The following is a 27,029-nucleotide window of genomic DNA, read 5'->3' as shown; positions in this document are numbered from 1 at the left end:
CATATGAGGGGTAACCATTTCTTAACAGTATGCCTTTTAGATTCATCAAATAATAATAATACCAAAAATTTAATAATGTTTTGTTATTGATACTCATTATTCAAACTTTAAAGAATTATATTAAAATGTAAATTTTGCTTAACTATAATCCCTATGGTAGTACTATAAATATTATAATTATTATACTAGTATTTTGTTGATTTCAAAGCTGTTCATAAAATACTCTAGTTGTAGGAAAATATAATTATGTAACTATTATATAGTTATAGTATATTATAATATATGTAATTATTGACTTTCTTTCTACATGTAGACATGCTAATAATATAACCGAACATTCAGAGAAATATATCAAATTGTCTTAATTTCATTACAATTTCTGTCAGCATACAGTACTGGCACTGGTACGGGCATTTATAATGCACCTCTTTCTTGCGGTTATAAAGCGCAGTTCCTTTCCCTGGTCATTGGATCCACATGCTAAGTGTTGCTGCTGGTAATCAGCGCAGGAGCAGGCAACCCCACCAGGTACCCATTAATACTCCTGGGTGGAGAGAAGCAATGCAGATAAAGTGTCTTGCTCAAGGACACTGTACTGTATTAAGTAATGAACATTCACAATAATTTCCTTCATCACCAGTAGTACTGTGTATTCAGAATAAACCATTACAGGCTTCTTCATAGCTGCATTGATGAATAATTTAAACTTTGTACTTACTCGCACACCACCATAGTGCTAAGACCTGATAATATTTCCACAAACATATTCTCATGCTACTCAGTTTTAGCATGTACAGTAACAACAATACTAGTTTTGGGATGGCAAGACTCTTATGACTATGATTGGTTTGTTGGTTTATTTATTGAAAAATTAACCTATTTTACAGCTGTGTGTTTGGAAATATTCTACATTGTCACATTTGAGGTGTTGTGCAAACTCCCAGAAAAGAAGGGCTACCTTCCTGCTGAGGTAGCGATAGTTGAGTACAGTCTTAGCGCGGGTATCATAAGAACCTTCCACAGATTCATCGATCCGGGACCAATTCCTATGGGATTCCGGTTTCTGTGTTTGTCAACAAGTAAGTTAATTTGGATTTTTTTTTATACTCATATCATTTCATTTCATTTATCATTTATCATTAAAAATTAATTAACATATACTTTACGTAGACAAAACAAGATAACATGAAAAGTACAAGATAAAAATAGGGCCAAATAAAAAATATTCTTGTGTTGGCCACACCTGACCAACTCAAACCCAAACAAAAAAGAATTTCATTTGTCACATGTTTGGTTAACACTCTGCCCACCAAACACGGAGATCTCCGTTTTTGCTAACGCAATGCTTGATCGCCAAACACGGAGTTTCCGTGGACCGTAAATATTTCACTATGTGTTTGTTTACATTAGCGTAGAGCGATATTGATTTAATCACGATTATCTCAGCTCCGTTGTGCGAAATTGCGTAAATCTGCAAAAGTGAGTCATTTTCTTTTTACTGTTACGGGTCACAGATTGAAAGTGTTTGGTACCATTGTAAACGTAAAATGTTTGTAGTTCTTGTAGTATTAATTACATGACAATCTGATCACAGACGCACTCTCAACGAGCTTCAGAAAAGTTAAAATTTGCTAAAAAGTCTGGCAGTGGCTGATACTATTTTTTCAAACCCCTGGCAGTCAGAGTGTTAATGATAATAAAGAAATCTTGAATCTTGACCTAAGACTCATAATAATAATTAATGGTATAGTGGGATCTGTAAAGATTCTTTATGGTAGAAGAAGCCCATTGTTAAATCATAGAGGTAAACACAAAAACTTGGGTTATTTTGGAATACAGTTCGTCTATTGGCTTTTATCGTCAATAACATTCATACTTAATTTTACATGGTAATACAAGATTCTTTTCTCTACATTGTATCCTTTACTTTATACATAGATAATAAAACGTTGGTGTACCAGATGACGCAGAAAAAGTTTTATATTTTTTTTTAAATGTCTACACTCTAGGGATAGGCTTTTGTATTGTGATCAATTCCATTGGTAAAGTGACCCACTGTAGTTGACTAACGAGTGCTAAACTGATGATCCAACCCAATGGCTGGTGTGTGTGTGTAGTACCAAAGTATAATTAAAAATTGCCATTGAATCTTTCAAATCAATAACGATTGACTTCAACTTGCCGGAGATTATCTTCGGCCAATGAGATCAACAATAATTTGGCCCTTCAAACGAATTAATTTAGAATTCAAGAACAATTAATTTTTATTCTTCCATTCAAATTTATTTTTATTCGTCCATTTGTATAAAAGCCAGGGTTATACACCAACATGGCAGGATTTGCCAAAAAAGTAAATTTAATTGAAGTCAGATGGCTCTCCAAAAGGTGTATAAAAATTTATTAAATTAAAAATTAAAAACGTACAAAAATTTAAGTATTTATATTTTAGGTAATACTGTACTGTACATAGCCAGCCCTTTCATATGTAAAATACTTAAGTAAATTTCGGAGAAATAAATTAATATTGAAAAGGAAATGTGCTTACTTCTTAGAAAATCATTTAACACAGAAAATTTAAATGTGTCGGTATGGACAAATGTATGAGTAAAAGTATTAGTTGATCAGAGTGTCTAGTATTAATATTTAAAAAAACAGAGTGTCTAGTATTAATATTAAAAAAACAGAGTGTCTAGTATTAATATTAAAAAAACAGAGTGTCTAGTATTAATATTAAGAAAACAGAGTGTCTAGTATTAATATTTAAAAAAACAGAGTGTCTAGTATTAATATTAAAAAAACAGAGTGTCTAGTATTAATATTAAGAAAACAGAGTGTCTAGTATTAATATTAAGAAAACAAAATATGTCACTATAAATTTTAGGTTAGGAAACACCCCAAACCTTTCACTATTTCATTTCATTTATTCATTTATTCATCTGCAATACAGTAATAGATAAAAAGCATAAATATAAGAATGCAATGATGAAAAGGACAACCAAAAAAAACTCAGAATAGCTTGTAAATCAAGGTGTCCGAAGTAAGAAAATAAATGTAACACAAGGCCACTCTCAGACTATAGTTCACCCTATAAACCCTTGTTGTAACAGCACCTTCATTGACTTAATAATAAATTGATTCACACAAAGAAATAAAAAACAATCCAGGTACAGTACAATATTTGCAGATTTTTTTATTTCATATTTTCTACATTGTTCTCCATCCGTTGTTCCAGTCCATCTATCTCTAATCATCTAGGTTACATTTCTTATCCTACTGTACCTAAACCCCCCAATTCTAAGTTTAATATCCTTAAGTAGTTTCTCACTACTGTGACATTTAAAGATTGGTGTGTCATCTCTTCATATCTCACACCACAGAAAATTTCCTATACCCTCCTAAACTGTGGGACTTTGTCAAACAAATCCAGTCTGACCACAATCAACTAACTTTGCATTCACATATTTTGACCACTACAGTCTTTGATTGCCACTAATGCCACTTTATAAAAGAAATTCTATATTCTTTGGTGACAAATTTGAAAGGAGCTAAAAATGAGTACAGAGTTATATTGATAAACATGGGAAATTTCGCTATTGTTATTGTAAACTTTCTTTTTTATAACCTAATTTCGTTCATTACATTTTTGTTAGGTGATAACACTCATCAGATTCCTATCGAGAACTTTGAAAGAGCAGTCACAGACTACAGAGCAATATGGACAGATATGTGCAATTTTATCAACCCAGACAAGAAGAAGTTGCCTGTGCTTTATACACTTGTAAGTGATGATACCAAGCTTCTTCTTTTCAGAAGAATACTTCCATTGCACTTGTTTATTCTTTCAAGAATGACTTGTGAATCATATAATTAGAGCAATAAAAAAGTTTAGTAATATTGTTATAATTTGTTATTAAGAGCTATAGTTCTACAAGGCAAAGGAGAGAAAAATGTTTCATAAAATACTCTTTTCAAATATAGAAGAGACAGATTCAAACTTAAATTAATAAAACAAAAAAACAAAAACAAAAAAAAAACACAACAAAAATTGGCAAAATAATACTTTTACATGGTATGGCATGTTTTGCTGTGCTGTGTATAATGACATTAAATATCCACGTCAACAGGTTAGATCTGTCCTGGTATGACTTCACTACCCTATACTGTGTAGAGTATACTGTTAAATAAATTCATTGAAAGGGATTCACTAAAATAAGGGAAAAAAATTAAATATTAAAAAAATAATAAGAATAAACAAATTAAATAAAAATACTAAGAATTTAATTAATTGGTTTTGTGCTATCTGTCGTCTGTAAGTGGAAGCATTTTTTGCAAAATATATGTTTGAATATTGTTAAATTGGATAAACTGCATTTTTCACAGCGTGAAAACTATGATAAAGTGGACTTCTGCATCGATTGGCTGGCGTACCATGCTGGTAAGTATCTGGTTTTTTTTCCATCCTATTTTCTTTAAATCGCTACATGCCATGGCCAGCTCTTTTTCGATTAACACTGATTGGTCAGTCAGTAATGATGTATACAGCACTTTATACAATTTAAGTCTGAAAGCAATTGTAATGTTAATACACCTGGTCACTGGATCTGTAGACTGCATTGCAGCCTAGTCTACTCCCTGGGAAGTACACAGTTCACCCTCCAATTCGAGGCCACTTTGGGAACTAAAAATTCAGGGTGGTTTTGGGATTCAGTCTCTGCTTGGAGGGTTACCTTGATGTTAAAAGATTGACAATTGTTACAGTAAAACATCCCCTTGGTACCAAGGGGTGTTCGTAAATTGAAAAATTCGTAAACTAGATGGTGTCAGTTTCCAATACCTACTGTAGGTCTACTGTAGCTATCCCCAGCCATTGAGCACCGATAGGCTGACGGCGGCCAGGCCTAGCACAAACCAACAGTGCAGCAGTGTGGTCTACCGCGCTAGAGCCTAGCTGAATTTACCGTCGATAAAAACCAAATTTTTTTAATCGTTTGCATTCTTCCACTTAACAAAATATTATTTTAACTCTTTTTCAAACATCTGTATGTTTTATGGACATTTCTATCGTCTTCTTTCTAGTTTTATATCGCCGAATTGTGTTGTTTACATGCATTTCGCGATCTAGCATTCACAATGTCAATAAGTTGCTGACCCCAACACTCTAATTCCTCATCATAAACATGTGCGCTCAATCCAACGACACTTGCGTTGGTAGTTCATTGTTCTGGATAGGTTTATTACATTAATATAGTGATGTTATACCAGAAATGGAAGAAAAGATCGAGCTATTAATTGAATAAATTCATAAACTTTATTTATTAAAAAGATATACATTATCACTTTGTAAACGTGCGCAATCAGACTTTTTTTATGGTAGTAATTGGTAGATGATGACGTCATCAGGGGCAAAGACAATTCGTAAAATCGACTGTATTTGGTTTTTGAAATAGTTGCCTCAAATTAGATGGTCTCAGAATTAGCGAGGTCTGGAATGGGAGAGTGCTCGGTGCATTCCGAATATTCCCAGATAATACAGAGACCAATAAATTACATGCCACAACGTTCTACAAGGTGCCCATTTAAACTTCTGGATGAAAATACAAATGTTGGTAATTACAATATATGAAGGCATTACCATCAAATAGACCTTGCACCTATAATATGGCCAAATATAATTTTTCAAATGATGGCTATTTAAATAAAATAATGATTAAAGTGGTTTTCCCGAAGTACTGTACGCAAACAAGATTTACAGCATTGGCTCGAACTGCTGACCTTCAGGTTCAGAGGCTGATACACAGCTGATGTGCCATCCTCTCCCACAATATAGAAATTAATGAGCAATTTGAGCATGTGATGATTGAAATATGAAAAAATATAACATACAGTTTTTGCTTTCTTTTTGAAGGAACTGTTAACAAACTTGAGGACAAGATATACGAGCTAGAGCTGGTTGTAGCAGATCTGTACGGCCACGTTGATGAGGTAACGCCATCATTATCATGCGTGAACAACATGTTTACAACAAGTAGTTTTGACTATGAACCCAGTACAAGGTAGGCCTAATTTGATGTAGACATATTTGCATAGGCCATAGGGTAAAACAACATTAAACTGTTAATATAAGGCACGTTGAAACAATTTGAATTAAGAGTAAAAAATTATTCTTCGGGTAAGCATCGTGTAAGCACTTGTCGGAAATAATGTGCGCGTAAATTTTATGTCTGTCTTAACTTCACAATGCAAGGCTGTCTGATCTAAACATAAGTACCGTAAAATCTCGAATTGAAGCCCAGTGGGCTTAACCTCGAGATAAACCCCATCTTCAATTGAAGCCCCCCTCTGTAGTTTGCAAAATTAGCCTCGAAAAGAAGGCTTCTTTTCAAGATAGCTTAGCCTTTTTTTCGAGATAGTACAGTACATACACTGTACATGAATATTAAAAAACAAATTATATTAAAAACAAGCTTGGTTTATACAGTAATTTAGGTGATTTATTGCCAGTTTGAACTCCAAGATACAGATTGATGTTACAGTGGCCTTTTTATTTATTGTTTTACAAAATTTACAGCATTCATTTCGAAAAGAAGGCCCCCCCTCTTTATTTTGCAAAAGTAGCCTCGATAAGAAGCTCACCCAAAGTTCGTAAAAAAAAAAAAAATGAAGCAGCCCAGGGCTTGAATTCAAGTAATCAAGTCATTTGCATTCTAACAAACCTGGTGGCCACTTATTGTGCTTGTGTGTGGAAACACTGTTAAACACATGCTGTTGTGAAAGACCTTGACAACTACGCTCAATGAAAGTGAAATGTAGGAATTCACAATATATTAACAGAAGTTTTTTAAGATTGTGTTTTTCATGGTATGATCAACATTATAATCTTAGGGTGGAAGGTACAATGTGAAGCATTTATATTGTTCCATCTAGGTGCTATTATTATTATTATTATTATTAAAAATAAATTAAAAATGTGAAGTTTACATAGTCCGTTTATTAAGTATTACATTGAAATTTATACATATTTTGTTGGTATTTATAGATGTGACTTTCATGAAGAATTGGAGAATAGGCACTGTGCCTTAGCTGTTGCAAAAATACACTGGTAAGGTTTCTTTAAATTTTTAATTCATAATGTATTATATATGGTCAGCATTGACATTTTAATTTGGCCATGGCATTCAAGATGCAACACCTACAGACTTCAATTCCGTCCCAGCCTTCCTTGAATAACGTAATGCGTTCTTTTCTGGGTGCATGTACCATTACCGGGCGACAGTTAAAAGTCTGAAGGAAGAAGAAGTAATTTCAGCAAAGTTATATATTACTCAAAGGACACAAGCTTGAATGGCTTCTTCTGGTTGAGAACTTTGCTTAGGATGACTAACCCTTTTACCGAGCAAAAAAGTCGAATGCGAAAAACATAACTTTGTTGCATCTTCCTCAGTGCTGGCTACATAATACTGTGCACATTTCTGAACTTTTCGTCGAAATTTCCAAGATTGTAATGACCATGTGTGCACGCAGTCTTATTGCAGGGCACCCTCCAATTCGAGACTAGTTTTTTAAAGAGCCAAATAACAATCATTGATCTTTATGATTGAGTTAACCCTCTAAGTAGAGATCGAACCCCGAGAACAACCCAAATTTTCTGGTTCTAAAGTGGTCTCGAATTGGAGGGCGAACTGTTTCTTAACGGATTAACTTTGTATGAAAATAAAAGTGCGAACAGTTTTACGATTTGACAAAGGTAGAGTCAGTATTTGTTATTGGTAAAAATTAATCCAGTACAAACATGGCTTTAGATTCGTCAATGAAGAAAAACAATAAAACATCTAGTTTATAATCAGTTTTAAAGAGATTTACAGCATTTTTTTTTTTTTTTTTTTTTTTTATAGTTTTGTTATGAGTGATGCACTTGCCACGGTGTATGACATTGAGCTCACTGGAAATCATGTGCCGGAGAGGTCTGATCCGTCGTACTCGACCTATGTAAACCCAGGACACAAACCGCCTCCCATTAAACAACCAGTCTCAAGAAAGGTAGCTACTGTACAGTAAAGCAATAGGGAGTAGCTATTGTTTCACCAGTCGTCAACAAAATTTGTAATTCTGATTAGATGTTATTGTATGTATGGATTGGATAAGGATAATTTCAAATTCAGATTAGATGTAGTACTGTATGTTTGGATTAGATTGGGATAATAACATTCCATCAGATTTAAGAATTGTTTGATACTGGTGTAACAATAGCCACTGTCTAAAATGTAGCTATATATTTTTTGTTTCCATAAAAAGAGATTTCTGACAGATACAATAAATTTTTACGTAGAAGAACTTACATAAGTTTATATTAGACATTACATTATATTTTAAATTTTAAAGTATAAAAATATACTACATACAAATAATAGCTAAGGCACTAATTATCAAGAATGACACAAATGGTCTTCTAGTAATTTAATCTGACTGTAAACTGTTTGTATTTTTTCTGGGTATATTTGGCCTGATGTTACCATAATTATGATTATAAGCAGCCACAATACTTATTTAATTAGCCATGAAATGCTCGCACATAGGGTTGAAAAACAGTGTAGACCACTGCACAAATTATTAACAGTGCAAGCTGGGATATGAAAGCTTGGCCACCCAAGAATGGTCAGCTTGTGGTTCAAACATCTAGACCACATGGTTCGCAACCTGAATGGAAATCATTGCATCAAATCAAGCTGGTTTAAATTACAAATATAATTTTTTTCACTAGAATAATTTGTGAAATAAAAGAAATTTTTTAATTGAGTAGTCCTTTTGATCTAAATGTTTAGCATTTGGTGTATTCTGGCGTTGTTTTTGCATCAGAAGAAATAATATAAATGAAGTTTGCTTTACCAGATATGTTACATTGAATGCTCAGTACATTCCCAAATGCTTGCAAAAATCAATTTAGCAAGTGAATCACATGGGAATCGAACCCACGACCTCCAGATAACTAGCCCAGCATCTTAACCACTCAACCACAGAGCTTGTGCTTAGCAGCATGAATCTGGTAGCATTGCAGTACCCACTGCTACTCGGGCTTATGTTGGTGGTCGAATGGTTAAGACACTGGGCTAATCCGCAGGTCGTGGGTTCCATTCTTACACGAATCACTTGTGAAATTGTTTTCGCAAGCATCTGGGAAACCTACTGTGCATTCAGTATGAAAACATGTCATTTCAATACAATTCAATTAATTTTATTACAAATGAAAATGCATCATTTGCAGTAGGGCAGACTTCATTTGTACAGTTGATGTATGTTATTACTGTAATATGTTAATAGAAATGTTATCTTTGTAAAAGCAGCAAAATAGATATGATGAATCATCGGCAATCTCTAGTGGCCCTTTTGCATCAAGAGATGTTCGTTACAAACAAGAGGTATTGTTTACTTTCATTAAAAAAAATAATCTATTTGTTGTTTATTTATTTAGGAACATGTACAGAGGATTGCTAACAGAGAACTTAATCACTCTCTAAGTAGCAATTCCATTTACAAGAAAAATATGTACATCATCATCTTGCATATATACTTAGCGTTCCGCAAACTTTTAGACTGACGACCCATTTTGGAAATTCAGGCATGAATCGCGACCCCCTGTAGTACACCATTTTGAGACTAGGATTTTAAATTAAAATTTTAAATTAAAATTTTAAATGAAAATAAATAATGCACATACCGTAAAACCTTGAACAGAAGCCCTATGGGCTTAATCTCTAGAAAAAGCCCACCTCGAATTGAAACCCCCTCCCCCTCTTTAGTTTGCAAAAGTAGTCTCAAAAAGAAGCCCATCTCGAGATAGAAGCTTTTTTTTCAGTACATACAGTGTATATGAATTTTAAAGAAACAAAATAAATTAAAAACACGCTTGGTTTTATACAGTAGTTTAGATTTAAATTTTGATTTAATGCCATTTAAGTACAATCCATGTTACAGTGGCCCTATTTATTGTTTCATATTAGGCCAAGTAAAAAAAAAAACATGTTTCGCGTCCCCGCCCGCATCGTTTTTTTCGCCCACCTTGATTTTTTTTTTATTTTTTTATTTTTGGAAAATTCATGAAAATAAAGAAAAAATATATCGAAAATTTAGAATTAAATGTTGGAAAATAAATACCCTAGCCTAAAATAGTGCAATATCTTCGTCTAACCTTTCGTATAGTAAAGCTATGCCTAGGCTAGCCCAATATCTCTACCTAGGCTAGGCCTAGGCTAGCCCGATATCTCTAGGCTAGGCTTAGGCCGTCGCCTACTCTGGGCGTCAGGCGGCAAACCTCGAGTTCACTTCACTAGAGCGCGTTTGTCATGCATACAATTGCCGTATTCGATTGGGACTATACGTTGAGTATGTTATCCCGTTGAGTACTCTTATACACATCTAGATGTGTATAAGAGACAGATACTATTAGATTGTATACAGTAACAATGATTCCTAAATTTTATATGTTGAACAAAACTAGACGGGAAATGTCAACAAGTCTGTAGAATGGCGGCCATTTTGAAAAATAAAAAAGGCCGCTTCCTCAATTAAAAAAAAAAGCCGGACGTGAAACATGTTTTTTTTTTTACTTGGCCTTAGTAATCCCAAAATTTACAGCATTCATTTTGAAAAGATGTAGATGCATTTTTCTTTGTTGTACAGTGTCATTGCAAATGAACAACAAAGAATGCAGATTGATGACTTCATTTATTTTTACAAAGTAACATGTTTCAAATTACCATAATGCCTATAATATTCAGCTACCTGTCAAGGCTATGCGACACACCAAAATATTCTGGAGACCCACTGGCGGGTCACGACCCAAGGTTCGCGGAACATTGACCTACCTTTACCTTTACCCTTCTGCCTTAAATCATCACAAATGATTTTGATGTTTAAAGTAATTTAAAACTGATGTTAATTGATATTTTCCAGCAACATGAAGAACAACCATTAAGGCTACCAAAAGGAAGAGGTATGTTCAGTGTCAACATTAAAATATGAGAAGCCTTTTCAAATTTCCTTTATGTTACTACATATGTACCTTACAAATGAATAACCGCCACATTTTTTGTTTGTTTATGCAGGTTATTAGGACCTTAGTGGAGTAATGTTGCAGCCTGTGATGCATAAATTGTTTATAATCATACTAATCTTTAGAAAATGCCTCCAGTATAAAATGTTTACCTGTATGGCGATGTCAAATTACTTTTGTACAGTAATAGGGTACTTAAGATGACACATGCCCCATCATGCACCTCCACCGGATTTACACTCTCCGCCATCTTTAATTGCCAGATCATGACATAATGTCTTTTTCCCCCCGAGGGGGCATCAACGCAGAAAGCGCCTCAGCAGTTTTCTGGTTATTATATGTGCGCTATATAAATCCTATAAAATATAATAAAATAATATATAAATCCAACTACTGTATATTACATCAATTTAGTAAAAAGATCTCCACCATTCATTTGCAGGTATCGCAGGAAACATAGGTGCTGTTGGTCAACATCCGACAAGCCTCAGAAGCCCATCTCAGACCTCTTTCAAGAGCCACTCGGATGTTGACACTTCGTCTGAGCCTGACTTTGAAGCCATGCCAGACCTAGACATTGCAGAACACTGGAGACCCGGACCCAAAGCTCCTCAAGCCAACTTCAACATCTCAAATTCAAACGCTGACGAATGGCCAGCTCTTGGAGGTGGGTAGTGCACACTGAAGCCCTGTCCAGAAACAAATTTTATATGACAAAGACATGTGACATGATGACATCACATCATGACCATATTTAGACACAGTATGACTATATATGGGCATACAACAGTTTTTTGTCAAATGAAATGTCAGAGTGGATAGGGCTTAAGATTTGTCTTGTCATCGATGCCGAATTTCATTAAGTGTATTCTTGATAACATGCACAAATTTTGTGCAAAGTTTACCGGTACATAATACTATCGACATATGTTTTTTTTTCCTGTGTTACAGGTTCGTCTGGGAAGTACCATCAACAAGGTGCTAAGCCCAAGAAGTATAGTAATGGTTTGATGGCCCCACCTCCATCTGCCGTGCCACAGCCAGCTTCCTCCTGGCAGGCAACTGGACGAGGTAGAGGCCTAGTAACAGGCAAGTTCATATTATTATTATTTGCTGCGAAGCAGCCAATTTATATTCTTGACAGCAATTTGATCTCTGAAAGGTCATTGTTTGTCAAAAAAACAAGGGCTTATGACGACTGAAAAGCGGAGTTTCCTTCTTTCGTTCTGCCGAGTAAAATCCTTTACTTTAGGCGACATTTGTACCAACGTCCGCATGTCGCGCTAGCCTTATCCTACTCTAGGCCTAGACTATCTAGGATGGTATAGGCCTAGCCTTGAAGGGACGAAGGTCCCAATGAAAAATGACGTCGCTCCTTGATAGCTAACATTGTCTATTTAACATCACAATAATTCATTATTAGACCTATAGTTGTTTTTTGAATTGTACTCCACAAATCTCAGCCGATACCTCGCACAACTCAAGTAACGTCTCGTACTGTATCTATTGTCTTGACGTCATGGCTCGGTGGATCATACTTGTGATGTCTCGCACTTGTGATCAAATAACACGCTGGCTCACACTTTGGCAACACTCTTTGGCAGTCAACTCGCCCCTAAAAAACCCGCCCTTGGAAACTTGCCCCATAAAAAAATGTACACTTCCTAGACCATGCAGTCTTCAAAAAAAAATAAAAACTACATTTTCTACATACATAGAAATTTTTGAAACTTATTTTTAAAAAATCCTAAACCATAATTCACCACTATAGACACTTTTTGACAAAAATGAAAAATTACGACTTTCTTACCCAATGAGAAGTGTTCTAATATATACAATGGGTCGTGTCTCATATTATTTGTTATATTTTTATTATTCATTATTTTCACTTGACTCGCATAAATAATTTTGTTCGAAGAACATTTATATGCAGTTGTACTTCGCAGCACCTCACTTGCAATTTGCAATTTCTAGTTTACATTATTAGTTGGTGTAACAGTTGTGGCTCAGACTTCCAACCTTGAGGTCAGGGCTTTGAAACCTTCACTGTGCAAGTCACTTGTTTCACGTTTTCCTACCTGGAAAGGTAAAACAGACTGATTGTGCGGAAACTTCAACTTCTGACTTTACCCACTGTGTTTATTGGAATAAACACCCCGCTTTGAATAAACTCCCCCCACCCCATTAAGGGCTGTTTATTTGGGTATATGCGTATCCACTTGAAACCAAAAGAATAAACCCCTCCCTCAAATAGATGCCTCACTCGAATAAGCCTTTTCTGAATAAATTCCCCCTCAAAAACTCTTTCGAACAATAAACTTTCATTCTAATAATAAATGCAGTATTACACTAAATACAGTAGAACCCCTCTGGGACAACCATTTTGGCATGAATCAAAAGATAAGTATATTTTTTAACACTATGGCTAAACCCAACTCAGGGGACATCCCTATTAAGGTAACATGTTTTGGTCCCTAAGGTCTCCCTGTAATACTGTATTATGTAAAAAATTATAATTATCTCTTGATTTACATAAACAAAGCTAATGTCAACATATTTGTATTTTAAAGCTCTGTCCAACTGTTGTATGCCTATGTAGTCACGTGCCTATATATGGTAATGATGTCATCATGCCCATATTAGGCATGCCACATGTTTTTGTCAAATAAAATCTGACAGTCTGGACAGGTGTTAACATTTTTATTTGTTCTACACGTAGTTGCTGGAACAGATCCGAACACCACAGCTAGGCAGTTTGGTCAGCTGTCGGTAAACAACAGAAACTCGTCAGAAGAAAAAACGAAACAGATTCAGGAAATGTTTCGAGGTACAGGTAGAGGACGAGGGATACTGGCCTATCACAACACTTAGCTTTCCAAAACAGAAAGACTCTACGCATTACAGTACTTTGTAAATGTGTAAAAATGTAGTAAATCACATATGTGGCAAAGACAAGCCAAACCAGTCACTCGTCGCAAATATCGATTTTGAGTTATTAATACAATGTTAGAGAGTAAAATAATAGCTATAAAATGGTAAAAAAAATCATTCAAATCGGACATTTCCTTATGAAGTTACAAGCGTTTAAACATACAGTACAGCTGTTTAAAGAACAATATATGAGAAATCAGCCTTCAAAGTTTATGATTTCAGGCATTTCTCATGCAGAAACTATCATCAAATCCTTAAAAAGTGTTGTTTTAACATTGAAAATGGGGAAAATAACAGCATAGAATGATGTATAGATATATAAAGATTAGTTTAGTGCAATAAAATAGATTTTTAAAAATTTGACATTTAAGCATGTTTTGGCCATTTTCTCTGAAACACGATTTGCGACGAGTGACTGGTTTGGCTTGTCTTTGCCACATATATAAAAAAAAAAACAACTTAAGCTTAGTATTTTTGATAAAATTAAGTAACATTTTTACATGTGGACCCAATCATTTATTCTTTAATTGGTATTGGTTCAAGAGCAAAATAAGAGAAAAAAAAGATACTCTTCTTTTAGATATATTGAAATAAATTGATTTTTTTTAAATTATTATCTGTTACCTATAAATCATTGTATTAAAATGTACCTTTCTCATGAAACTTAAATACCATATATTCTCATGTATAAGATAAAGCATAAAATTGCAAATTACGATTAAAAAACGGGGTCGTCTTATACGAGCAGCACATGCAATTTTTTAAAATTTTTTAATCATGTTCATCTAATGTGCGCATCATCCGTAACGCACAAATTTACTGCTGAAATGAAGCTAGTAACTTAGTGTGGATTAATGCAATTCACAGCTGAACGCAGTCTAAGACTGTAAAGAGCAGAAAATAGTAGGAGTTCCGACAGTGAAACAGGGATGTCGTCTTATATGCGAGAATATACGGTAATGTTGCACAGTCACAATAATGTGTTAGTTGCTGTATATAATATCCCGTGCAAATGAACAGATTGTAGAAGCACGTATGATGCTCTACATACATTTCCACGTTGCGTGGATAGGCCATATAGTGACCTAAAAAAACATGCTCTAGATATATATGTTCAGGGATTCGTAGGGTGCATGCATTGTATATTATTGTATAGCTATACTTTATTATATACATATTCAGTGGTCTGTGGGTTGAGTGGTGCAAAATGTACTTTTATTTAGCGTACATGCAGCATTGTTAAATTATATCCCGCACAGGCTATTCTGTGTTGGCAGTTCACACCTGTAGTACAAATCAAAAAAAAGCTGGTAGTACCAAGAAAATTTTATAAAAATTGTACATCAATGCCAAACATGTGAAAAATAGTCAGAAAAAAGACAAGCTTAAACTCCACCGTGCTTTCATTTTGCAACAAAAATATGTTTTTTGAAGTGTGTATGTCTTTCTAATTTAGGTTGAAGATTCAAGATAAAGTTTATTGTCCAATAAAAGTAACAGAAATTCATTTGAAGCCAAACAGAATTTAAAAAGTATGTATTCAACTTATGGCAATTTAACAAATGGGCATGACATACTGTATGTGTAAAAGCTTATAAATAGAAATAAATATATATATATATATAAATACTACAGTACATGCCTAACACAAATTTAAAAACACTAAAACATTCAAGAGAGTTCGTATAAAAAAGTTCAAAAGATAAAAAATTGTAAAATAGTAAGGAGAAATCAGCTTTAAAAAGGTCATGGGTCACACATAGGGTGCTTGGATTCAATCTCAGGTTTTATGGTTCATATTTGGGTGCACATAGCCAAAGCATCATCATGGTCTTGTATTCTTGCAATTGTGGTCCCCATAGACAATGTAAGCCAACCTTTTTGGTGTGCAAACAACATCATCTCCGCAGTGCTTTCTATCATTCAGTGTTTATAAGGTGAATAATGAATGTGCATGGGAAGAATATTTTCATGAGTTAAATGGAACAGTCAATTTTTCAACTCATGAAAATATTCTTTCCATTGTACGAATAAAAAACATTTATTTTATAACACACAGTACATCGTCTTTTAGCCAATGAAAAGATTGTATTAGGTTGAGGCGTGCAATGGGCCAAAATGAATAGAACAAAAAATACACTGATGGAACTAAATTTTTTTTATGAGTGCCGAAATGGTGTAAATAACCAATATCATGTATCACATGACATTGAAAATGGCCTATTTAGGTGTGTTATAAAAGGTGATAGATAATGCTATATAATGCCATGTTTGAGTCTGTCGTGTGTTTCATTCTTGAAATCCGGAGCTGCACTGATGAGATCTAACAAGATCGAAACGGTACTGTCTTCAGATTGGAGAAATCCTTTGTCTAGATTTCGACTTAACTTCATTAAAATTTCCCCTTAGCGGCAGTATTTTCGCCTTAAGGTAAACATGTAACAAAAATTATTATTGTTTAATTTTTATAATGTAAATTATATTTTTTAGTTTTGAAGTAAACATGTTGTTAGAACAGTATTTTAAGTAAAACCATGTTAATATTTCAACTGTTTGGAGCTTATTTTATGACACCCAGCTAATGCACAGTATTTTAAGTACTTGTTAGGAAGTGGAAACAAAGCCATGTATTGTATTTATTGCATTGCTTTTGAAAGTGGATTTATTGTACTGAACTCAATATAACTTTTAAAAATAAAACCATGTTAAATATTTCAACTGTTTGGAGCTTATTTTATGACACCCAGCTAATGCTAGTAATGGTACAATACTTTCATTGCAGTTATTTTCATAGTCTCTCTATACTGTTAGACTTGACAGTGAAATAAACTGTTTTGATTTTAAAGAAAAATAAAAATAAGTTGTTTTTTTTAATATTAATTTTAATGTCTTCTAGTTTTTTATTTATTGAATCAAATAAACACTGAAATGAAAAATATGTATTATTTAGTCTGTGGAAATTTGAATTTTACAGCATTGTTTAAAATATGCATGTAGTGTAATTGAAGTTTTAGGCGAGTCAAGAGGCCGAGCAACAAGCCAGGGCCGCCGCTATCTACAGCCTTAATATCTCGGCGCTGGTTCGAGCCACTCCTCGTCTAGGGTCTGGTTGGTCTTCCCGGATAAGGACTTAAAATGGAGGTCCAGTGTACACATCTGGCTGTGTCCAATTTAAAGAACCAACTGCATCTAATATGGAAGGCCCCGATGCTATGGTTCATTTCCACCCGTCGTTGTGGAATGATGTGAATATGTAGCCACGTGAAACAGCTCTTTACGGCGGCTGGGCTAATCATGGACCATGCCTATATGCAATTCAGCAAAATAACGCTGCGAGTTAGGGGTTATCTACCTGTACCCTTAAATTTATAAAGCACATGCATTAGCTCTTATAGTACCTTCCTTCTAACTTCCTTGTGAATAGTTATTAACAATACAAATATCATATATGTAATATTGTACCAATCAGATGGAGACCTTTATTTCACATGGTTTATTTTACACCAAAGCAAACAATATATAAACATGAAAACAAATTTATTTACACCACAATAAGAAATATAAAAGTATTGGAATTTAATTGTACTGTAACATCGTGGCCGATTTTAATCAAAAGATGTTATATTGACTTAGATTTGACTGTTATCAATTTAACTGCTATTATTAATATGGAGCTGTTACTTTGTAATCGCATTCCAATCTTAAAGTCCTGGGTTCAATTAAGAAAACAATCTTAAAAAAGGGTGGGAAGGTGGTCCACTGCAGGTTGCTCCCAGCATTATGCTGGAACCTATACTGCTGGGTAGACTAAATGCAGATAAAATACACTCTTGTTGGCACCGCCGCTGCTACATACAACACATGGTACCATTTTTTACACTCATTATTTTATAGTTAAGGTGCTACTTCTAATAAGCGCTACTCTTGAATAAAGTGCCACACTTAACCTCCAAAACTGTTGTAAATACTTAATATGAACAATTCCGTTGCTTTTAAACGCGCAAAGACAGATTGCCTTTCAAGCAAAGAAACAGTAGCTGGAATGGTATAAAAGTGTGGCTCTTGCTTCATTGTACGACAGTCGTAGGACTGTCAGCTGACAAATCCAACTCCACTCTCCGTGAGCGCAAGGTGACGCAAAGCCTCAATTAAAAATTGCGTTGCATTTTACAGAGGATTGCACCGGATGATGACCATCGGGCGCCGTGATTGCCTGGCTTCCTGTGCAGTACTTTATTGCTATTACTCATCCACATTCAATACGCTACAGATGTTTAGATGATGTAACATGGTTGAGGGCATTATCATTGTTCGTTGTATAATCTCAAATCTTGCTGAATCTCCATAGCAACCTTCCTCACATCACTGCACTGGCTTCTACACAGCTTGTCCAAAGTGACGGTTGATAGCTGAAAGTAAACTAAGTCTATTAAAAAACTGGACATTTCAAACATTTAATCTGGTTAGATTAATGATTTTAATATTTATTATTATTTAGATTTGTAATGTACCCATATCTACCAATATAATCATGAACCAGCAAGCACTCCCTAGGCCTTCAAAGTGCTGGTAAACAGAGGTAATACTGGTTCCTCTGCTTCGGGTTAGTTTGTAAGATATATCCTGGCTTAGGTTTCTGAATTCTTCTTTTTCCACTGTTCACATGCCTTGAGCATTTCTTTAAAATTGATACGAGTGCTGTACAAATATTATTTATTATAAATGCATGTGATGAACCCAAATTTAAAATGTTGGACATTATGCAATGTTCAAGTGGGAGTGAAAAATAATTATTTTACCAGTTTTCTAGCTGACTGGAGGAAGTTGATGTTGTCATGTTCAGTGATGAGCGACTGGATAAGTAACAGGCTGTGAAGTTTCAACTCCGGACCACATTCCTCTGTAAAAACAACAAAGAGTTTCTGTTAAGCTACGCTACTTGTTTCAATTTCGCTTCACTGCTCTCCTATGTTTTAGTTGCGGGAAGAGACGTTTATGCATTTGGTGTCCTGTGTGCAACATCGCCCATATTGCATGTTAAATATTATGCTGTGCATTCTTCAGAAAAGTGTAGGGGGTTGTCCCCTAGTGTACTTCGCCATTACCACCACTGGTAGTAAGTTTTTGGACTTCAGTGGGCTATATCCTTTTGGGGTTGACACCAAATTCAATCCCGGATCCAACAATTCGACGATATATCCATCTGGGGGTTTAGAGATGATCATGCAAGCATTGGCCTTTAGCCAGTGTTATTCTCTGGACACGCTCCTGGTCATTGTGTATTGTGTTGAATTTGTAATAATTAATTTAAAAAAAATATAATGTTTATATTCAACCCACTATCAAACACAAACGTTATACGGTACAACTTAGTGTTCGCAAACACTGTGGGTACGTCAGAAAATGACAGATAAATATGTGATTATGGTTCTACAAAAAAAAGTTTTAGTACCAAACTATAATGTTCAGTTCATTTTTGTATAAGGTGGAGTGAGTGCAGTATCTGTTTGGGCTTGTGCCTATTCTCACTCAGGGCTTAAATTGTACTTGATGACTGCCAAATAAATATTATTAATGTTATAATGTTAACATACTGTTTGAATGTTTGCATGGTGAATTAATAATATATTAAAATGCTTGTGGTACACATCACATATATAATTCTGAAAAGAACTATTGTATTTTAAATTGAGAATTGATTCGATATTTAATTGATTGATTGGATATTTTTCTCCTGATGATGATCAACTCAATCAAAACAATGAGACACTCCATAAAAAACAACAGTTCTTTTCAGAACTACCTATGTGGTGTACCTCAAGCATTTAAAATATTATGTTATTAAATGAGTTATTTTCACTAAGAGATTTGTAGTAGATATGAATTGTTTGGTGTACAATGCTTTTTGTCCTAATACACTTTGATCAAAGACAACACTTTGATTGCTAAACTTGACCACCCGACTCTATTTGGTATAAAAATTATTTTATTACACTAACATACAAATAGCAATATCTATTGCAATCTAATCTAGTCCACTTCCCCCTAAATTACATTTACAATCCTAAAAACCAATCAAATAGAATTATTAATTAGCAATATACATATAAACTCACCTTTCAGTAATGTCGCTAGAGGATCCAAAATAGATGTCTTGGTGGTTATGTACTTAAATCCCTTCTTATTTATCGTCAGGTTATATAGTGACATTAGAATTAAACTGCAAGATATTTGATATGTACAGTATTGATCAGAATCACAAGAAAAAAGTTCTGATACAAGTTGAAACTGCTGTGTGAAAATTGTGACTTAGCCGTGGAAGCATTCGTACACGAGTCAATTACTCAGTAACAGTAATGAAGCAGTGTCATGTGTCTACCGTGACAGAGAGACGTACAGTACACTCCTGAAATTTGCCGACAGAGGGTCTAATATGGGTTCGAACCAAGGTGTCACGGAATAACATCTCTGGTAGGGTTAATGGGGAGAGTTGTTATAGCTAGGTATGGTCCAAATTGTATTTTTAGACCATAACATTAGGGATTGGCAATTTTAATTATGTTATGTGGATATGTAAATTATTTTTGGTCCAACGACCTCATCATGGTGACAGACAACAGCAGGTGGGGGGTGGGGGTCCAAGTGGGGGGAAAATGACCTCCCTCTGGTGCCACCGCTAGTGCGGTGCCACCGCTGGTTGAGCCTACTGAAGTTGCTTACTTCTTCATCTGACTAGCCCCTTTGGTTGGTGCATCTATCAGCATGGACATCATTGTGTCTATAACCTGCATTCCTTCAGGATTATCTGCAAGAACATCCCGACCAAATGATGATGCTGCAATATCTACAGAAAATATCAGAGGTGTGAATGAATAGAAGTAACAAAAACATTAAAATTGATTGAACAGGGAGTGAGGCACAGGAACCCCTGTTCAAGATTCAGCAAGATTTAAAATTTAGGAAATAAATTTACATGAACACCACATTACACATTCAATGCCAATAAAAATAGTCTTAAAAAAAATAAACATGAAACACAAAAAGGAGTATGAAAACATGAAGAAACTTCAACATAGATATAAAGATTTTTAAGATCTGTTTACTTTTAAAACTCTGTTTAAACTGTTAAAAATTATGCAATTAAATTAAAACCTAGTTGCACATGAATTAAAAAGATAGATAGATTGCGATGCGTTCTCTGTTGATTCACGTCAGTCGACGATGCTGGCCCAGTACTTAAGTACCTGCCTTTAGAGTGCCATTTCCAGGAATTCCGAGGTGTCTATTCTTAAAATTTATACAGTGGGTCTGTGGAGATTTTAGACCCCTGTCAAGGAACTTGGACCTACCACCAGAAACCTTTACCCCTGTTAGGGAACCGTGCTTCTTGTCGGGAATTTCTGTCGTCCCCACTGATCGATTATGCACTTGAAAATGGCTTACTTGTGATGATCCCACATAGAGAACAAGCAAACTGTGCCTCGGTGCTCTCCTCAGCTGGCATGTCATCATGATACGTCTCAATGTAGCTTTTCAGTGTCTGACTTACAAACTGGAACAAATCACCAACTTTGGGCTAAAAATGAAATCTACAATATTATGATGGGTAATCAAACCGGGAAAATTATATAAGGGTACTGTACACACTGTATGTGTTTGATTTTTTTTAAATAAAATTTGTATAATTATCTTTATATTTCCTATTTTGTTGAATGATAAATTTGCTTTCTCAAGTAGACTGGCGATCTTATATCTGTATATACATTACTGTATATGTATATGTACTGTATATACATATTGTATATGTTTATATACAGCACTGTATATATAATGCAGTACCAGCCAACAGCACTGTATATGTAATGCAGTACCAGCCAACAGCTCAGGAATACAATTACTCTAAAGTTAGTCACAGAGTGACTACATTTATAGTCTATATAATCAGTTATTTTTTTTAATATACTGTAGTTCAATAATATAGTACATAAATCACAAGCATTGAAGCAGAAAAAACCAAGTAATTAAAATAATCAATGCACTGACAGAACATAATAACTTAATCTAACACAAAAAACAAACTTTAGTGTAACTTCATAGACCAAGAACATTAATGATCATTAAGGCCATTTATTATTTACATATAATATATACATTCATGTATCAATATTATATAATTAAATGAATCTGAAAACTTACTGCTGACAACATACTAACAACAGCTTGTTCATTCTGAGACACCCTCCACAAAGCCGTACAGTACGTTGATCCCATACTGGCAAAGTAATCTGATTGTAAATTATGTTGCTGGCTGATTTCTTGTAACTCCCTTTGTAAACAAATTTTCTCCTTTGAACAAAAAGGCAATGAAAAACAGTGGTAACATTAAGCTAAAACCTTCCCCCTCCTGTGCACCCCCGTAGAAACACCACTGCCTGTATCCATGTGCAATGGGTACTACTGCTGTAGAACCCCTCCTTTAAGACACCCCCATTAACAGGACACTTTTAGACCACAAAATGAGTGAAATTACTACAATTTTTTGGTCCTGTAGCCATTTTGTGACTTGACTTGACTTTATTCAGTATACCTTAACATCAACAATAAAATCAAATAACAAAGAGTTTCAAAAAAGTTAATACAGACTTTAAAATAGGGAAAAAGATTAACAATTAAAATTCAATAAAATCTGATGTTGAACACTAGGTACACTAGGATAGCCCATGGAAGTTGTATGAAAGGACTTATTTCCAATGGGGTCCTTGAGAGAAAAAAAGAAATTAAATTAAATTAAAAGGTCGCAAAGCATATAGTAGGTTAATAGTAATTAATTTAAAACAATGTAAAAATGTAAAAAATGTGTTTACCTTTCTCTCTTTTTGACAGTCCATCTGAGTTTTTTCAAACCGAGACTTCCAATGATAAACCTCAAGGTTCTTTTCTTTCAATTTTTGTTGAGTTTGTTCAAGTTCTGGAAATAAACAGAAAACAAACTTGATTAAATCTAGCACTTAATGGAAATTATGAAAAAGTCTGCACGTAAAACCATGGTATAAACAGTACATGAGGCAAAAGTCCCCCTTAGCAGAAATGGTCCATAGTGAGCTGTCTGATAGTTGAGAGTGAGCTGTCAAATGGTCCAGAGGGAGCTGTTAGCAGCTCCATAAACTTAACTTTAATTGGCTTTAAGAATGTCCATTGGAAGTTAACAAGAGAGTCCTGTCCAGCAACATATAGCCATTGGAATGTAAACAAGAAACCCATTACAATCACTCACTTCATCTCATGGGCTTCACTAGCAATAAATAATTTAAGAACCCATCGCTATTAAACAAACCAGCAGGATTTATAACCCATGTCTTTCCAAAAGCCGGGTGCCATGGACCAGTTCTGTTAACGGCCAAAAATGCAGCATGAAATTTATTTTCATTTCAAAACTTACCTTGAATTGCATATAATTCATTGCAGATGGAATTTTCCCCCCTGTCGGACAGGCCTGGACCGCCCCGTTGTACAACAACATGGCGTGGTTGTCATACCAAAAATATTAATTTGCCTATCCAAATAACACTATTTTGATTGCCAATCCCTAAAATTGTGGTCTAAAAGCACAATTTTGGGCCATACTACTATGCAATAAAATACTTCCAATGAACACTACCAAAAATGTTTATTCCAGGACCCTGGTTCATACCCCGCTGTCAGACTCCCCTGTAAGCAAATTTATGGAGCCACCTGAGCACAACTTGTTGTGACTGACAGTAGTCATATGACCACTTTTGCCACTCCATATTGCACCATTACATAGTTGTCTGTTGTGTGTTTGATTTGCCAGAATAATAATTAATAAAAAATAAAATAATGATCAGTTTTAAGTATCGAGAAAAAGAAAATACAAATTGATAGATGTCTATGACTTCCATACGCATTGCCAACCTTTTTCTATATTACTGAGCCCTGCAATTTTTTCAATGACATCTTGAGTAAAAACATTTGAAATATTTTGTTTCAGTCGAGTTGTTTCTTGCTTTAGCATCTCAAAATCTGTTTGCTTTATCAGCATAATTGAGGGATCTGCAACCTAAAATTAGAAAAGAGATATTCATAACTAGGCCCCTATTATATATTTGATAATGAAAGTATAATATACTATAATACATTGAAAGTATTAGTATATAATTTGAAGAATCAATAGGCATAAATTTAAATAATAACAATCATAATAATTATAGCAAAATTAAATATAATATATAACTGAAACTTTATCTCTTTTCACACAATAAAAAACAATAGCAAATATCGATACTTTTATTATCATCTACGTACTAGGGCTATGCTGTTCTCTTCTGCTGATGAATCCATTTGGTGTTTTCTAAACATTGATGCCTCGAACTGCCAAATATAAAATATAAATACTGTAATTATCCTTTAAATATAAGGATGGTTCATGAACTGACTGAGCTCCTCTAGGCCTAGGCCCTAGGCCTAGGCTAGCCTAGCTTAAATTGTGTTTATTTTTTTTTTAATTATTAAAATTGATAAATCCAAAAAGGGCCTTTCTTTGATTGAAAGCAATTACTAATAATAAATGTAATGTTAATTATGAATTATTTATTTCTCTGGTGGTCAGTAGCTTGCGGCATATGGTCACTGTAGGCCTAGGCTATGGCCTTTGTTTGCTGGCAGACAGTAGTACTCTTGTGGGCAGAAGGCAGGCCTATCTAGGTTATGTATAGGCCTATCTGTCAATGATTTTAAAAAAATAATGGTCCGCTGCACTAAATAAAAAATGAATATCTTCTGAAGTTGCGGGGTATTTGGCAATAATTTAGTTGAACTTAAGCATTAAAATTCTAACAAAAGCTAAAGAATATTGACTTTATTCTTCTTATCCTAAGCAAAACTTACGAAGTTCTTTCAACGGTTCCTCCTGTTTTCTTCGTCCGCCCGTGTCCGATCCTATGACCAAAGATATACGCTTTGCTATGACGAAATGAAATTGTCTTGGATCCTAACTTTTTATGAATAAATGAGGGCGCTAGAACATGAATTATGAACGTGCTAAGTTGCGTTTCTGACACGTGCAGAGCGCGAGCAAGCAGTGTGTGTACCTGTGCCGGAAACATAAAAAAGGCACCAATTTGTGTTTGTAACGTTTATACGTGCTATAGTTTATGTAATGAATTATTAATTTGCATCTATATTTCGCATGATGGTTTTCCGCAAATTGCCAAAAGTGTTTTTTAACTCACAAATTTCATTTGTGTTTGTGTGAGTCCACAAAATTATATACCGGCTCATAATTTTGTTAAAGATATTGATAGGCGTGCATAATATTTAAAAATGGGTTGATTTTAATGTAAGGTTATTTTGAATATAATAGTCCTATATAGACAATTATTTTAAAAACTAAAAATATATTTATATACTACGTACACGATCTTAATTATACTTTTATATTTTTTTTTTATCTTTACAATTTAAACCCATAATCATTTGTTTCGTACATGTGCATCCCAAGGGCATTATAATTAAATTAATTAATTACCGGTTAGTTAAAACACCTCACTCTCACCCACTCGATGTGTATAATGATGCCAAGCTCCTCCGTTTTATTTAGACGTCCTATTTGATTATACACAATCACTTAATCGTTTTTAATTCAATATAATTTGTTTCAGATTTTGTTGTGAGCCTACATTAGTAGTAGTAGAACTTTACGTTTTTCTCATCACCACAGCCTATTTAAAAAAATCTCGGCAATCATGGAACCAGCATTCCCGGAAATGGAGGTCACCATAACTTTGCATATGATGCATAAGCAATAACTTTGGGTCGCGAATTTATAGTCGACCAGTAGGATAGCGATTTTTAGCATCTTGTGTTTTGGCTGTGCTGGGTATCCTGTCGTATGGTAAATAAAGAGCCTGGGCTAGGCCTAGTTTGTTGATCAACTCTAAAGGCAAAAGTCTGCAAAAGGTATGAATTAGTTGTGTATTAGACTATGCTCAATTTAACAAGCCGTACATGTATTTTATAACTGTATATTATGATGTATTACCATTTCAGACGATTTACATCGTCTAATTTTAGGCTCAGTCTTTGACTTCGGCTGTTTCTGACCCCTCGCCGCAAACACAGCAGCAGTGCGGCATTTGCAGTTGTGCGCAAGATGATGGGATGAGCCCACACGAATGACAACAACGTTTGCACTGATTCGATTAGGCCTAGGCCTAGCTGTTTTGGCGTCGGCATAGTTTTGTATCTATTAACCTAATGTTATAGAATGACGAAGAAAATTTATAAATGATGTGTCTTCTACAGACTAGGCTCAACAATAACATTCAACAATAACTAACACGAATTTTAGAAACATCTAATTAAAAAGCCAAAATGATAGAATAGAAAGAAAGTGGGAGACGAGACTAGCTAGTCTAATGATGATATTTTCATTAATTGACAAGGCATGGCCGTAGGCCTATCTGAAGTGAAACACCTTTGACGTTTTATTTTCCTTTCTTATTTTCATGAAGTTTAATTTTAATATCTGACTTCAATTTACAGCTCATTCTCATAATTACAGTATGCCTAACATATTCTAGTATATTTTATTCAGTCATCATTGCATAATAGAAGGTGATTAATTGCAAAAGGAAAATTGTATAAACAAATATAAAAACCTGTATTATAGTCTAGGCCTAGCTGTGATATATAACTGTGATAAAGCTCTATTTAACAGTGATAAAATTTTAAAATTATAAACAAAATGATAATTTTTATTTATTTGGTGTAATGATTCCCAGTGGAATTGGTTAGTGCATAAAAAAATAATTCTTCTTTGGTCATGTGTTTGGACATTTTTAACAAAAAAAAAAACCAATTGGTCGTGTGTGGCTGAATTGCAGTTTTGTTCTGGCCCATGTAATTTCAAAATCCTATTTGTGCAGTCGACCTACTGTACCATCCTTGAATTTAAAAATTCCTGTTACGAACCAGACTGCCAATCACCTATACTAATACTTATCAAAAAAAAAAAAAAAAAAAAAAAAAAAAA

At 34.4% G+C, this 27,029-nt stretch overlaps 3 protein-coding genes across 4 annotated transcripts in view; 2 read left to right on the top strand and 1 right to left on the bottom strand.

Moving 5' to 3' along the window:
• The window catches only part of LOC117108328 (protein maelstrom homolog), a 17,899-nt gene extending 3,910 nt beyond the window's left edge, over window positions 1-13,989 (top strand). The window contains exons 4-14 of the mRNA XM_033250311.1: window positions 888-1,079; window positions 3,651-3,778; window positions 4,381-4,435; window positions 5,906-6,053; window positions 7,037-7,099; window positions 7,893-8,037; window positions 9,339-9,413; window positions 10,948-10,987; window positions 11,490-11,714; window positions 11,999-12,136; window positions 13,767-13,989. Coding sequence (XP_033106202.1) covers window positions 888-1,079; window positions 3,651-3,778; window positions 4,381-4,435; window positions 5,906-6,053; window positions 7,037-7,099; window positions 7,893-8,037; window positions 9,339-9,413; window positions 10,948-10,987; window positions 11,490-11,714; window positions 11,999-12,136; window positions 13,767-13,918 — 1,361 coding nt within the window. The 3' untranslated portion in view covers window positions 13,919-13,989. The remainder of the gene's footprint in view (window positions 1-887; window positions 1,080-3,650; window positions 3,779-4,380; window positions 4,436-5,905; window positions 6,054-7,036; window positions 7,100-7,892; window positions 8,038-9,338; window positions 9,414-10,947; window positions 10,988-11,489; window positions 11,715-11,998; window positions 12,137-13,766) is intronic.
• A 3,443-nt stretch (window positions 13,990-17,432) lies between these two features.
• LOC117108329 (heat shock factor 2-binding protein-like) lies at window positions 17,433-24,993 on the bottom strand. 2 transcript variants are annotated; one of them, XM_033250313.1, is made up of 10 exons: window positions 24,884-24,993; window positions 24,302-24,367; window positions 23,912-24,056; window positions 22,843-22,946; window positions 22,193-22,324; window positions 21,422-21,554; window positions 20,699-20,822; window positions 20,095-20,198; window positions 18,778-18,878; window positions 17,433-18,387 (listed from the first exon to the last, which is right to left on the bottom strand). In XM_033250313.1, the coding sequence occupies exons 2-10, from the start codon at window positions 24,353-24,355 to the stop codon at window positions 18,283-18,285; spliced, it is 1,002 nt and encodes a 333-aa protein (XP_033106204.1). In that variant the 5' UTR covers window positions 24,356-24,367; window positions 24,884-24,993; the 3' UTR covers window positions 17,433-18,282. The 2 variants fall into 2 exon arrangements, with proteins under 2 accessions (XP_033106204.1, XP_033106203.1); XM_033250312.1 differs by having other exon boundaries at window positions 22,175-22,324; window positions 24,884-24,989.
• An 847-nt stretch (window positions 24,994-25,840) lies between these two features.
• The window catches only part of LOC117108297 (HMG box transcription factor BBX-like), a gene marked incomplete in the record, with an annotated part of 19,151 nt that continues 17,962 nt past the window's right edge, over window positions 25,841-27,029 (top strand). Inside the window, 1 exon segment of the mRNA XM_033250274.1 lies at window positions 25,841-25,954.

Source organism: Anneissia japonica, unplaced genomic scaffold, assembly GCF_011630105.1.
Source record: "Anneissia japonica isolate Jap-2015-1 unplaced genomic scaffold, ASM1163010v1 scaffold426_len1935630_cov189, whole genome shotgun sequence".
Lineage (NCBI taxonomy): Eukaryota > Metazoa > Echinodermata > Crinoidea > Comatulida > Comatulidae > Anneissia > Anneissia japonica.
Note: the sequence above shows the minus strand (reverse complement) of the source record. Positions and strands in the feature narration are given on the sequence as shown.

Coding starts and splice junctions, on each gene's coding strand:
- LOC117108329 (XM_033250312.1), bottom strand. CDS start 24,355: ATGTTTAGAAAACACCAAATGGATTCATCAGCAGAAGAGAACAGCATA. Junction 21,555..22,174: donor TTGTTAGTATGTTGTCAGCA/GTAAGTTTTCAG, acceptor TTTCATTTTTAG/CCCAAAGTTGGTGATTTGTT. Junction 20,823..21,421: donor TCTATGTGGGATCATCACAA/GTAAGCCATTTT, acceptor TATTTTCTGTAG/ATATTGCAGCATCATCATTT.